Here is a 13,674-nt window from a genome sequence, read left to right on the forward strand (position 1 = left end):
TTAGTCAGAGTAATGGAGCTTAAATCTGCTTCATATTAACCATAAAGCAGTTTGTTCTGCATTTGTATTTTAAGAGTTTGCTTGTATTAAATTTTTTTTTAATCTAGAGACCTTTTAGCATTCATGAATCAATCATCAATTTAAAGCTTTGATATAATTGAGTTTGCTGAAGTATGAGCATTTTGTTCTTAGGATAAAAGAAATACTTTAGGGAAGAAGAAGCTAGAATTAGATTAGTGTACCATATTTGAAATTGAAGTCAGAATTATGCTGTAGAAAAATTGGAAGAGCCCATTTGAAGAAATACAGGAATTGCTTAGAGGGATTACTGTAAAATTCAGTGATTGGTAAATTGCTCATGTAGCAGAAATGGCAGGGAAAACAGCAATAAGCTAAGCAAAAAATTTTAATTTATTGTGTCATTCTGTTGATGTAAAAAAGGAGTAAAATAGTTATGAGTCATGAGACTTTACTTTTAAAATCAGCAAGTTTAAATATAAAGTACTGGACCACATACATTACAATAGTCATTTAAAAATTTTTAAAAATGTTTTGTAACTGCTGTGGAAGGGTAGACTTCACAAGCCAATTAGATATAATTTGCTAGCTTTATAAGAAGGAGCAGAACACTGAAGTGACTACAAAAGCGTTAAATTTTAACTAAATTTTGAGAACTTTGTGAATACTAATTGAAAAAGTTGTGTAATGAGTGCAGCAAACTACTTACCTGTAGTTGTGGGAAACTAATAGTAGGAAACGTAATTGGTGCATATCTTAAGGCCTTCTTAATTTGACAAGAGAATGGTAGAATGTACAGCTTACTGGAATAAGGAGGGAGTCTGCATATAAGTTCAAATGCAAATTAATTAATATTAGGTAAAGGATAAAATTCCATTCCAAGGAGTCTAGAAAAGTCTACACTATCTTAGTAGAGTTGACAGCAGCCATAAAGGGCAGATATTAATTATGTGCAGGCCTGTCACTTCAAGCTGATCTTACGATTGTGTAATTACTTTCCCATCAGAAAAATACGTCTGGAAAAGATACCATATAGTGTTCTAATCAAAAGAGAGTATGCTAGAATGAAATATGTACTTTTATTAACACATTAATGCTTATGAAATGATTTTTCTAGCATGAAAGCCTGAGGATAGATTAGTTAGAATAACTACAAAATATATTGCACATTTAACTCTCCGTAATAAGCGAGTGTAATCTATCAAGAGATAGTATTGAATAATGGAGATGTCCAAAATATCTTTCTTTGGTTTTTGTCACCTTCATTTCAGAGTAAAGATAATGATCTACTACAGAATTTTTGTATTATCATAATTCAGATAAGCAATTTCAATTCATTTCATGAAGGGTGACTAAGGAACGATTATGTTCTTTTTATTTTTAAAATATGAAAATTTTTGAGGTTCTTGATGTGGTAACTTGAAAGATATTACTTAATAAATGCAGAGGTTTCATAATATAGTCCTTAATGTCAAGAGTAATGGAAATGTGAAGGTCTCTTAGGTGAGAGATTATAGCAGGAGATAGAATCATAAAATAAATGTGCATTGTGTCGTGACAACTGGAACCAAAGCATACAAATATTGGAGAGAGACTTTAAGAGAATTAAGTTAGTATTTGTCGTAAATTGGAATCTGGCTATAGAAGCATTGAGGTCCATTTAGTTGCTTCTTTGAAATGGAACTCTTTGATATATAAATGTAATATGTATATATTTATGAAATATTCTGTTCATAATGCCTGGCTTGAACTTTTTGATAGAAAGAACACATTGGGACTTTTTTTTTTTTTAAGCCTTTGTTTTCGAAAAGAGGCTGGCCTCTTACCATGGTGCTATTTAAAAGATAGGAGTTTTTTTTTGCCCACCCCCCTCCTTTTTTTTTTTTTTCCCCAGAACAAGTGAGTTTGTTATTCTGAGCTTAACAAAATAAATGCTGAGGCTCAGGCTGACAGTACATTCTTTAAGCAACTGTTTTTGATTTTTTCATCAAGCCATGTAAAAAATGAAAAAGGCAGTAGACACACCACATAGTGTAGAGGATTAGAAAGCTCATTCTATTATCTCCAAATGCATTCAGTGTGTTAAGCTTTATGCACGTTTTAAGAATTCTTGCAATTAAGTGTAGGATTGTTATGGTTTGGATTTGGAGATGCATCACTAATGTTATAAGTTTTCCTGTGTGTAAGAGAGTGTGTGTGTATGTGTGTTTTCCAAGTGCACTTCCCTAATTTTAGTTCACTCAAGAATTTAGTTCTCCAGCATTTTATAGACAAAACATTATGGTTGTATTTAGTAGTTTGCATTATTTTTTACCTATTTAATATTTTAATGTGCCTATTTTAGTTCACAAGGACTTATTTTACTAAGTAAAAAATGCAAAGATTTTTAAAGCTATCTTCTAGTTATAATTTAGCATTTCAACTAGAGGTAGCTTGGGAATTCAGTGAAACTGTTTCAGCTACAGTTATTGAGAGTCATGGTGGACTGGAGTTGGATGGCTTTGTTCTTCAGTGTCTTCCAAAATAACGGTGTTTCGTAATTAGGAGTTAGGAAACTCATTGTGGCTATTTTTCCTCCTGTTTTTCAATATATAATGCACTTAGAGATAACCTGTTCTCTTATGCATTTGAAATATTCATTGTCAGTAGTAAAAGTGGTATTTTTGTTTTGTTTTTCTCAGGCAGAGTCTTGGTCTGTTGCCCATGCTGGAGTGCAGTGATCTTGGCTCACTGCAACCATCTCCTCCCGGATTCGAGTGATTTTCATGCCTCAGCCCCCCAAATAGCTGGGATTACAGGCGTGTGCCATCACGCCTGGCTAATTTTTAAATTTTAATAGAGTGGGGTTTCGCCATGTTGGCCAGGCTGGTCTCAAACTCCTGGCCTCAGATCTGCCCACCTCGGCAGAAGTGGTGTTTTAATACAAGAATTCTGCATGTTCAAGGTGGGGGAAAGGCTTATAAGGATATTTGATTAGACATATGAAGAATGCTCCCATGGATCTGATATGTCTGGTTTGCTATATTTGGATTTCTGAGTGAATATAAGCTATCAATAACCATTAATTAATTGATGATCCATATTTGTAAGGAACATTGAGATGTAAAGTTAGCACAGCTTTGAGAGTTTAGCATGAAGATTCGCATCCTGTAATCAGTCTGGATTGTGGTTTTCTCATTGATGAAATGGGCGTGTTTGACTTGGACTTTGGTTTGGGCTGTGTCATTTTTGGGGCATTAGGAGTGATAATTCTACTTTTCCAGCCTTCTTAGAATTTGGTGCCAGTTGAGAGAGAGAAAGGGTAAGACAGATAGAGATCAAATGCTGATAGTTACATTGGATTGGAGAATGTGACTTAGATCTGTGGCCTTCTAAGACTGGGCTTCTTAGTACAACCCCACTTTAGACTTTGAACTTTCTGTTTTAGAGGGAGACTGTGTGTGTACAAAGCAAACACGCATATCCGAATTGCTACCTCATACCCGGTGGGCCCTGATGGCAAGAACACAGAGAGGTGGGGCCTGTGGAGCTGCTTTTGAAAGGCAGCGCCGTGTGTGTCTAGCACGTGGATGGAGGAGCTGATAGGAAACTGCAGGTTGTCTATAATCAGGAAGTTCTTAAAATAAGGAAGAGAGTGAGGCAGGTATGCATGCTTGCATTCTTTCTCCAGACCTTCAGAGTGAAGGAAAAGTGGAGAGGTACAGAAACTTTCTCTTAAATACTTCAAAGAGGTGGAAGCGCCTTTATCACGAAGCCATAGGAAATCTCCATTTGAAAATGCAGTACAAGTTATTCAGCTTCCCAAGAGAAATATTTATTCTCATTTAACGTTAGTGCTCAATTTCCTTGCTTTTAACCCTAAAACATCAGTGGAGACAAAAGAAGCCCTGTTCTTCCATATTTGAAATATGTTAGCTATGCTACAGTGTTTTGCTTGTTTGGGTCTGGAAAGTTGAGTAATCTGAAGAGAGAATAGGGTCTATGGAAAGCTACAGGGGATGGACGTATTTGTTACCATGGTATTTTATTAGTAAATTGTAATCTAAAAGCCATGTTGCTCTTGAATGTAACCCTGGACGGTGGATTGGGAAGTGCAGCTGGACAAATACATAGTGTTTCCTTTTTCGATACCTAAGGAAAATGTAGTTATGTTTCACTGGGAGATCATTCTGGTTTGAGGTCTACTTCTCTGGATCCCCAGTTGAATTGTGGTATGCAACAAAATGTGAGGTTAATTTAACCATTTAAATTCTGATCATCCTTGACAAGGCAAACTTTTCCTTTCACACTTATTAGTAGGAACCTTTGAATCTTGAATACTATAATATTTGATGAAAATAAAAACAACCAGTTTCTTAAAGTCTGATCTTGATTATTCTGTTGTCGATCATCAGAACCGTGTTTTTGTTGTTGTTGCTGTTTTGTTGTTGTTGTTTTATTTGCCATTTTCTTTGGTCATTTTACCTGTAAATCTATTTTGCAGAAACAAAAGGGAAAGGAGGAGGTGAAACCTAAATCAATCCTTAATCAATTTTTCTCCTTTTTTTTTGACTTATAAGCACCTGGCTTGAGAAGATGCATAGAACACTGGGGAATTATGAAAACAGAGTTTAAAATATCCCAAAAAACACTTTTGTGGTTATAAAAAATTGAATTTTATGTTTCCATACAATTTACTGGAGACTTAGTTTACCAATTGGGAATCTTTTAGACTTTGGAATACCTTCTTTTTCAAATTGAATTTGACGTTAATTTACTTGAACTTATATTGATGCCTCATGAGGTGCATTATTTGTTGTGGCTGATCTTTCCTTTTTTTTCAATTTCAGGTGATCCCATTAAGATACTAATGCCATCACTGTCTCCTACAATGGAAGAAGGAAACATTGTGAAATGGCTGAAAAAGGAAGGTGAGGAGGTACCTTCCTAATGTCCTGTGTGCTTTGTTATTTGGTTATTTTGTTTTGTTTTTTTTTTCCTAATCTGTCCTGTTATACAGTATGTGATATAAATTAAATAAATTGTGTTCCTTTGGTAGTTAATGTAAGTTTGGTTGAATAAAATTTTCCCATGATAAAGCAGCAAAGGTTTTCTGGGTTCAGCATATATCCTTACACAAGCACAGAATGGTAAAAAATATTTTAAGGCTTTTTCCCCAACTTTTAGTCCTTATGCCTAGCTTTTAGTTTCAACATCATAGTTTTGACATTCTCCTTAATTTATAACTTTATCATGATTGTGTGTATGTGTGTGTGTGTGTGTTCTGGGAGGTAGGCAAGTTCATCATAAATTTTATTGAAAAGAACAAATAAGTAGAATATAAGGAAAACCCTCAAAAGCAGATCAGCGGAGGAGGGTTGTAGCCCTGCTAATTATTGAAATATAGTATTAAGCATTTCTAATTAAAACTCTGGGATTGGTGCTTAAAAGACAGACCAGTGCAGCTGAGTAGAGAATAAAGAAATAGATGCAGTTGCACATGGAATTTAAGTATATAATAAAGGAAGACAATATTAGATTTATTCTTTATGTTATGTGAAGGATAAATTACAAATGAATTATACACTTAATGTATAAAAATGAAACTATGCAAGTCTTGAATTCCTCTGAACCCGGAAGTGGAATAAACACCCTAACTATAACTCAAAATCCAGATTATAATATGGGAAATAAAATTTGATGGTAAAAGTACTAACTTTTATATGGCTAAAAATACAAGTTAAGTAAAAAAAGAAGTGACAAATTGGACAAGAGTATTTGCGATTTCTATCACAAAGGGTTAATATCCCTAAAAAATCGATAAGACTGTCAACTCAACAAGAAAGTGGGCGATACATGAACAGATGGTTTACAGAAAAATAATTGCAAATGACTCTTACACGTAGAAAAAGACGCCTAACCTTTCAACTGGTAAGAAATACGCAGACACTTTACTGAAATGTCATTTCTTACTGATTATATTGACAGTACTTAAAAAGTTCGACAAGCTGTTCTCTTGATGATGCTGTGGAGGGAAGGGAAGAAGCAGGACTCTCAGACATTGCTGGAGGAAATGCTAAATGGTGTAAATACTAGGGAAGAGAATTTGGCACTATTTAGAAAAATTACATTTATGTTTAATGGCCCAGCAGCTCTACTTCGAGGGATTTGTCTCAGTGTTACACCAGCAAAAATAAGAATAGACACAAACACACACTAGGCTGTTTATCACAGCACTGTTTGAAATAGCAAAAGGTAGAAACAATCCAAATGTTGGTTAGTACAGGATTTGTTGAATAACTTTTACTGTATCTACACCTGTAAAAAGGAATGAGGAATATCTCTTTATACTGCTATGGAGTGATCTTCATTGAAAAAAGCAAGGTACAGACAAGTGAGTATAGTATATATCATTCATCAAAGAAAGAGGTGGCAGTGCTAATATTTAAGAAATTAGAAAGGATAAAATAAAACTTTAAAAACAACAATAGTTGGTTATCTACAGAGTAATGGAGGGAACCGTGTGGGGGAGAAACTGGAAGCTGGACTTCTGAATATATCTTGTTTTGTCTCTTTGACTTTGGGACAATGTACATATCTTGCACAATTTTAAAACAAAATTAAAGTGTAAAAGAGCCCTAAAGATTGAAACGAGACAGGTGATTCTAATTCATTTTTTTCTCTCTCTTTTTCTCTCTCTCAATTTGCTTACATAACCATACAGAGAGGCACTATTTCAAATGTCAGATGTTTGATTATATGGCCCTAATAGATTATAACTGAAGGATAAAGCGTCTCCAAAAGTATAATCCCCAACTGTTAGAGTAATCGTATTATGCTTGTTATGTTGGTATTGTTATTCTAAGGCTTTTGTGTGTATTTTATGGGATAAAGCAAATGACTGGTTAAGATAATATCATTGGAAACTTGGATTTTTAGTGTAGTTTAAAGGAGAAACAGGTAAAATTTTCTAAGGTTAGGAACGACCCTGTGATGGTAAATTTTCTAGCTCTTTCCCCTGGCAATGCCTGGAAACAAGGACCAATCCAGTCGCAGTGAGCACCCCTAGAACCCAGACTGTCTCTAAATATCAGTTCCCACTAAAGTAAATGAAGGCTCCTTGGAGAGTAGCTACTTGCAGGCCTAGGGCAGGAGATGTGCAGATGAGCTTTTAATATCTTGTCAGTTCAGAAAGCAAGGAAGCTGTCAGAAACTCCTGAGGGCATCTTAAAGGACTCAGGAGCCAGAGATGAGATAGTTTGAGGATCACTAAGGATAATAAGGATAATATATTTAATATATTTCAATACATTAAATATATTTGAATCCTAAGTTCACAGTAATACTAAAGGAAAAAAATTAATAATAATTGGTTAGCTTTAGAGGGTGCTAAGAAATTAACTCATTTTGAAAACGTAATAAATGGAAAGACTCAAGCATTTTTCTCTACCTCTTCTGCTATATGAACCGTAGCTCTGAGTAACCAAGTAATTGATGAGAAGTGTCTCATTATTAGCATATCGCAGTTGTTAAAAGATAGAATCATAGAACATCACTGTATTGCCATTTTGCAATCTCTGGTAAAATAGTATAGCCAGTGATCATTAATAGCTGCTAACATCACAAAAAGAGAGATAACCAGATATTACATGTTTCCCACTGTGAAGTAGTCTTGCCAGAAAATTGAACCAAATATGTTCAAGCCTGTAGCTCTATCATTTTCCAGGAAATACAGGGGAAAATATAACGTGTTCAATGACACCATGAGAAGTATATGAGCAAAAGCTAGACTGAGGAATTCTGTATGCCAGTTTCTTCAACCAATAAATTTCAGGGTGGTAGGGAAGAGCCCGGGGGAGGAAGGTGGGGGAACCTATAGCATACAAGAGATTTGAGACCAGTGCCAATGTATGGACCTAATTTTAATTATGATTCAAGCAAACAAAACACATGCGGACATTTGAAAACTGGCTGGATATTTAATGATATTAAGGATTTTTTTTTTTTTTTTTTTTTTTTTTTTGAGACATGGTCTCACTCTGTTGCCCAGCTTGGAGTATAATGGCGCGATCTCTGCTCACTACAGCCTCAGCCTCCTGGGCTCAGGGTGATTCTCCCACCTAAGCCTCTTGAGTAGCTGGGACCACAGGCATGCGCCACCATGCCTGGTTAGTTTTTTGTATTTTTTTAGAGACAGGGTCTCCCTGTGTTGCCCACGCTGGTTTTGAACTCCTGGGCTCAAGTGATTCTCCTGCCTCAACCTCCCAAAGTGCTAGGATTACAGGCATAAGCCACCGCACCCAGCATAGGAATTATTAATTTTAAAGGTTTAATAATATTTTGGTTATATTTTGATTATTTTTTAAAAAATCTCACCTATAAGAGATGTGAGATGAAATACTTATGCATAAAATGACAGTATCTCTGGGATTAGCTTCAGAATAACCCTGGTTGAGGTTGAGAGGGTAGGGAGGGGTATAACTGAAACAAGATTGGTCATGAATCACTTGGCAGTTGTATAAGTGAGGTAAAAGGTATATGTGGCTTCATTGCCTTTCCTTACCACTTTTGTATAATTCAAAATTTATTTTTTATATATAAATTTTTTTAATATATTTTTTAAAGGTTGTGCATAGTGCTTTCAGGATATAATTTGAGATGAGAAACTAGTACCAGATGAATTGGAATGTTGATATTATTAAGAGAATATTTGATACAATACCATCTATAAAGCTGTATTATGTCACTGTTTCTGGCAACCATTTTGCCAGATTTTAAGTACCTAATATGGTGCTTAGAAAATAAAGACTATGAATAAAAGAGGTGAGTATGTTACAGTGCTTATACAGAAGGATAGAGGAACAGTTAATGTGAAGGAAGCTGGGCTTTTTGTTTTTCTGGCAGCTACTTTCTTTTCCTTTTCTTTTCCCTGTTTTCCTTTGCCATGTGTGGTGGTAGAGTCTCCCCTCCAGGTATTGGCCACTGGATAGCCTCTTTTAGCACCCTATGTAGCTGTCTTTCTCTGTGCTTGATTCATTCTGTATCAGGTTAAACTATTGTGGAGGAAAGAGGATGAGTCTACAGTACCTATTAGGGATTGTTAGACAGAAAAATAGAGAAATTAGAGGTGACTGAATGAGTCCCCCACAGCCATTATTATGCTTCATCTGGAGCAATGGTGAATCAAGTGTTAAAAAGGGAAAGAAAGAAGGGAAGTGCAAGTAGAGAATGAATAACATGGTCTGGGGAGGACTTGTCTAATTCCAGAGACTAGCCCTGGCAAGGACTTCCAGGGTATCCTAATGTGATTTAGTAGGCACAGATGTCACTCATACAAATATTGGTATTGAGTGGTCCAGTCTAGTGCTTGTAAAATAGTATCAAAAGAGTTTAGGCAGTGGGCAGGACACCAGAGTCTGGAAGAGCTGTGTCGTGATTCTAGAAGGTCTAGCCTTTCATAGCATCACTTTTGCCACTAATGACAGATGTGGGGATCAGGAAGAGGGCTAACAAGTATTTACTTGAGAACACTAGCCAAATGAGCTGGGGAGTTTGGGACAGGGCCTCACTTCTTTGAGGGAGTCTGGGGTGTAAGGAAAGGCAAGAAAAATTGCTGTGGGTTGAGCCACTATGGAGGTTAGGAGGTATGGTGTAGTGAGGTTATCCAAATGAACATTACTGGTCCTTGATGGACCCAACCAAGTCTGATTGGACATATTACTTAATTCTGTTCCTCAGTGGGGAATATGTCTGAGTTTGTTCATGTTTGTGCTTCCCATAATGACTAACATCGTAATTGGAATAGAACTGCAGTGCTGTAAGTGGTCAGTTAGTAAAGGTAATGGCAGAGGGGAAAGTAAGCCAAAAGCAGGGTACATGACAAGGATCCAAGAAGGCTTTGCATATGAGGTAGTATTTGAACTGGTCCTTGTAGAATAAATGGGCTTTTTAAAAAAAATGAGAAGGACATTCCAGCTAGAAAAACATGGGTAAACTCTTGGAAGAAAGATGTCACTGAGACATACTTTAGCAACAGCAGGTAGGTCTGGCTGCATTGGGGGCATAATGGCTGTAAGATCAGATAGATTACTGGAAGGATCTTGAATGCCAATCTGCAGTTTATGAGTCTGTGAGGGTCCTTATCCTAAAGCCAAAATAGATCCACATTCATGGTTTCTTAATAGGAAGTGGTTTCTTTTCTTTTCTTTTTTTTTTTTTTTTTGAGACAGAGTCTCACTCTGTCACCCAGGCTGTAGTGCAGTGGCCCGATCTTGCTCACTGCAACCTCCACCTCCCAGGTTCACGTGAGTCTTGTGCCTCAGCCTCCCAAGTAGCTGGGACTACAGGTGAGCACCACCATGCCCGGCTAATTTTTATGTTTTTAGTAGAGACGAGGTTTCACCATGTTGGCTGGTCTCGAATTCCTGACCTCAAGTGATCTGCCCACCTTGGCCTCCCAAAGTGCTGGGATTATAGGCGTGAGCCACTGTGCCTGGGCAGGAAGTGGTTTCTACATACTTTTCTGAGCCCTATTAGTAGCATTGCGTTGAAAGGAACAGACCCTAAGAGTAACCTGGTATGAGGAGATAACTGTAGGCAATTTAAAGTAGCCTCCTTTTCCTGCTCTCATTTGAAAAGCCAACACTGAGAACTCCTAATCAATGTGATAATCTAAACAGATGGGGTAAAGCGTCTGCTCTCTATCGGATATAATATTATAAGTAAATCTTTTCAATGTTAAGTGGTGCTGGAATGCAGAGAAAGGAAATCACCAAGTGTCCCCACATCTGGAGTGGTGAATGGGAGTTGAGGCCATGTGCACCACTAGGCCTGAGCTGGAAGGCTGGAGTTGCTGACTTTTTTTTTTTTTTTTTTTTTTGGTGGCGGGGTGGGTGGAAGGAGCAAGGAAGGGAAATCAAGAATCAGATTAAGATTTGAATGTGGTAAGATTTGAAATGCATATTAGGCATTCAAGGGAAGGTGTTCAATAGATAATTGATTATAGGAGTTGAAGTTCAGGAGTGAAGTCTGACTTGGAGACAGAAATTTGAGAGTCTTCAGCATGTGGATGGAATTTAATGCCATGTGATAACAGGCAAAATGATTTTGAATCTATATGGAATAAGAATGCCTACTCCCCTAAAGAGTCCTCCTGAGGGTCAAATTTATAGAACTTGCATTTTCTGGGAACCCACAGATAGAAGTGAAGTTGTCCTGGGCTGATCGCCTCCCTGGGTTACCTGGTAGAAGCCATTATTCTGGAAGAATACAGCTTCTAATCCAAACCATACAGAATTTGCAGATAAAGTCTCACCAAAAGTCACAATCCCACATTTAATAACGTATGTGGAAGAAGTCTTTTAGGAGTGAAGTCAGTAGGCATAACAAGCAGCAGGACTGGATCCCAAGAACTTCAGTTAATTGGAATTACAAAAGTCCAGGCAGATTTGAAAAGGATAAACAGAACTTCTAGTAATGAAAAATATAGTCTCTCAAATTAAAACCCCCCAAACCTCAAGGGTGGGCTGAAGTGTGATTAGACAGGACTGAATGAAGAATTTGTGAACAGAAGGACGACTAGAGGAAGTTAGGTTGCATGTAGCACATAGAGACAGCACTGGAAAATATGAAAGAGAAGTTGACATATGAAGGGTAAAATGAAAATTATTCAATAACCCAATAGGAATTTCAGAAGAAGAAAAAAAGAGGGAAATGGGAAGAGGTAATTTTCAAAGAAAAACATGGCAGAGAATTTTCTAGAATTTAAGAAAGATATGTGTAATGTAAATGAAAGAGCCAGTACCCCATTGGAAAGCATTTAGAGCAATTGGCTCTGCATGGCTGCTGCTATCTTTTAAAATAATTGTCAGTATCTAAGAAAGTTTTACCTTTATAAATAATGTAATCAATTGGAATGTGTTTTTAGGTTTCTTTTCTCTGATGAATTACAGAGCTTTGGCTATTTCCATATTCGATATGACAGGGTGTTGGTGTCATTAAATAATGATTCAGACACAGAACAGTCTTTTAGGGATTATTTTAAAAAGATTAACTTTCTTCACACTTTGAGAATTTATAGGTAAGCAGATGAGGGGATTCTTGGGCCACATTTATCTTTCAGACTTCCAGCTCACTGGCAATCTAATAAGTTATTCACACCCGTTAGAATATGAGCAGTAAGATAAAGAGCCAGCAGACATATGGTCTCATTATTCTGTTCTTTTTTCCTTTTGATTACAATATGCTATTTTCATGTAGGACAGGCCAGGATGTATTTTAAGTCCCTGGAGCATGTTTCCCTGAAGGTTGCTCTTAAAATTCTGTGTTCTGCCAACTGAAGGGAAATTTGTTTTTGCCAAAACACAGTAAATAATTGAGAGCAATCTTAATCCTTGGTTCTTAGTGGTTCACTGGCTTCTTTTTGAAGCTCATCACCTTTGTGATTTGTGATCTTTTGAGTATAATTGGCTGCTTTTCATTAACACTTATTTACTGTATACATGGGTGTCAATATATGTTTAAGTATGCCTGGTTCTTCTTACATTTATGATAACTTGCTTCATTCATTTTATATTAAAAACAAATTTATATTCTGACACCATACTTTTCATATATTTTTCTCTTATTAACTGTTTTTTGTTTGTTTGATTTTTGAGATCTTTTTAAATGTATGGTCACCATAAAACAATGAGTTTAAACCTTTATGCATTAAGAAAATTGATATTTTTCATGAAAAATGATAGTGTTGCATCGAATTATGAATCTAGTTTACTTCTAAGCAAAGACTGGATAAGTATTTGAGAACATTCAATGGACAGCAGTTCAGTCTTAAAAACCATTAAGTTTTTTCAAAAATCTGAGACCGATTCACAGCTTCTTTTACTAATGCTGTGTGTGTGTGTGTGTGTGCACGTGCATGCACGCAACGTTTTACACCAAGGAGGTGAGGGTGCAAAGAAAAAACTCTGGCCCAGGAATCATGGTTTTTCCTTTGGGGTTCCTCCTCTGCCATGAACTACCTGGGAGTGAGTTGAACTAGCTGAAATCTAAGGTACGGAATATCCTGGATTTATAATTCTATGATAACTCATTTTTATTTTCTTTTTTTAAGTAACTGAAATATGCAGTATTATAGCATATAAATTATTTCCGTCTTTGTTGAACTCATGAGTCTAAGAAAATAAGTTTTATAATGACTATTAGAGTACTTCATTTCAGTCTGAGGATTGACTAAAACCTTATATATCATAAAATTAGTACAGAAAACACTCTGAAAGTGCTAGGTAACACCCACAATTTCAAAATCTTTTGAAAGGTCAATTGAGCTATCATTTGGCATTTTTATTACAAGTTTTTTATTTGGAGGGGGCATGTGCTTCAGATATTTTCAGTTTAAACTGCACCTAGTTTATTTTTTCATCAATTGAACTGTCAAATCTGTTAAAATAACAGAAAGGAAAAAAAAATTCTTGTTCTCCTTTTGTAAGAGAATATTTGAGGTTATGAAAAACCTTGTTTTTTTCCCTCAGAATATTTGAGATTTTTCTGCTCTGCCGTGAAGCACTATGGAACAAAACCAGGCTAAGATAATTCCATCAAGCACTTAGCCACACACACAGTGCCTAGAATGTACGTAGTAAGCATGCTTAACAGTGGTGCTTGTTGCTGTGGTATTCC

General features: G+C 36.3%; 1 protein-coding gene across 2 annotated transcripts in view; it reads left to right on the plus strand.

Moving 5' to 3' along the window:
* The window catches only part of PDHX (pyruvate dehydrogenase complex component X), a 79,449-nt gene that overhangs the window by 10,260 nt on the left and 55,515 nt on the right, over positions 1 to 13,674 (plus strand). For both annotated transcript variants that reach the window (XM_003830374.5, XM_008955851.4), the window contains exon 2: positions 4,848 to 4,928. In XM_003830374.5, coding sequence (XP_003830422.2) covers positions 4,848 to 4,928 — 81 coding nt within the window. The remainder of the gene's footprint in view (positions 1 to 4,847; positions 4,929 to 13,674) is intronic.

Source organism: Pan paniscus, chromosome 9, assembly GCF_029289425.2.
Source record: "Pan paniscus chromosome 9, NHGRI_mPanPan1-v2.0_pri, whole genome shotgun sequence".
Taxonomy (NCBI): Eukaryota; Metazoa; Chordata; class Mammalia; order Primates; family Hominidae; genus Pan; species Pan paniscus.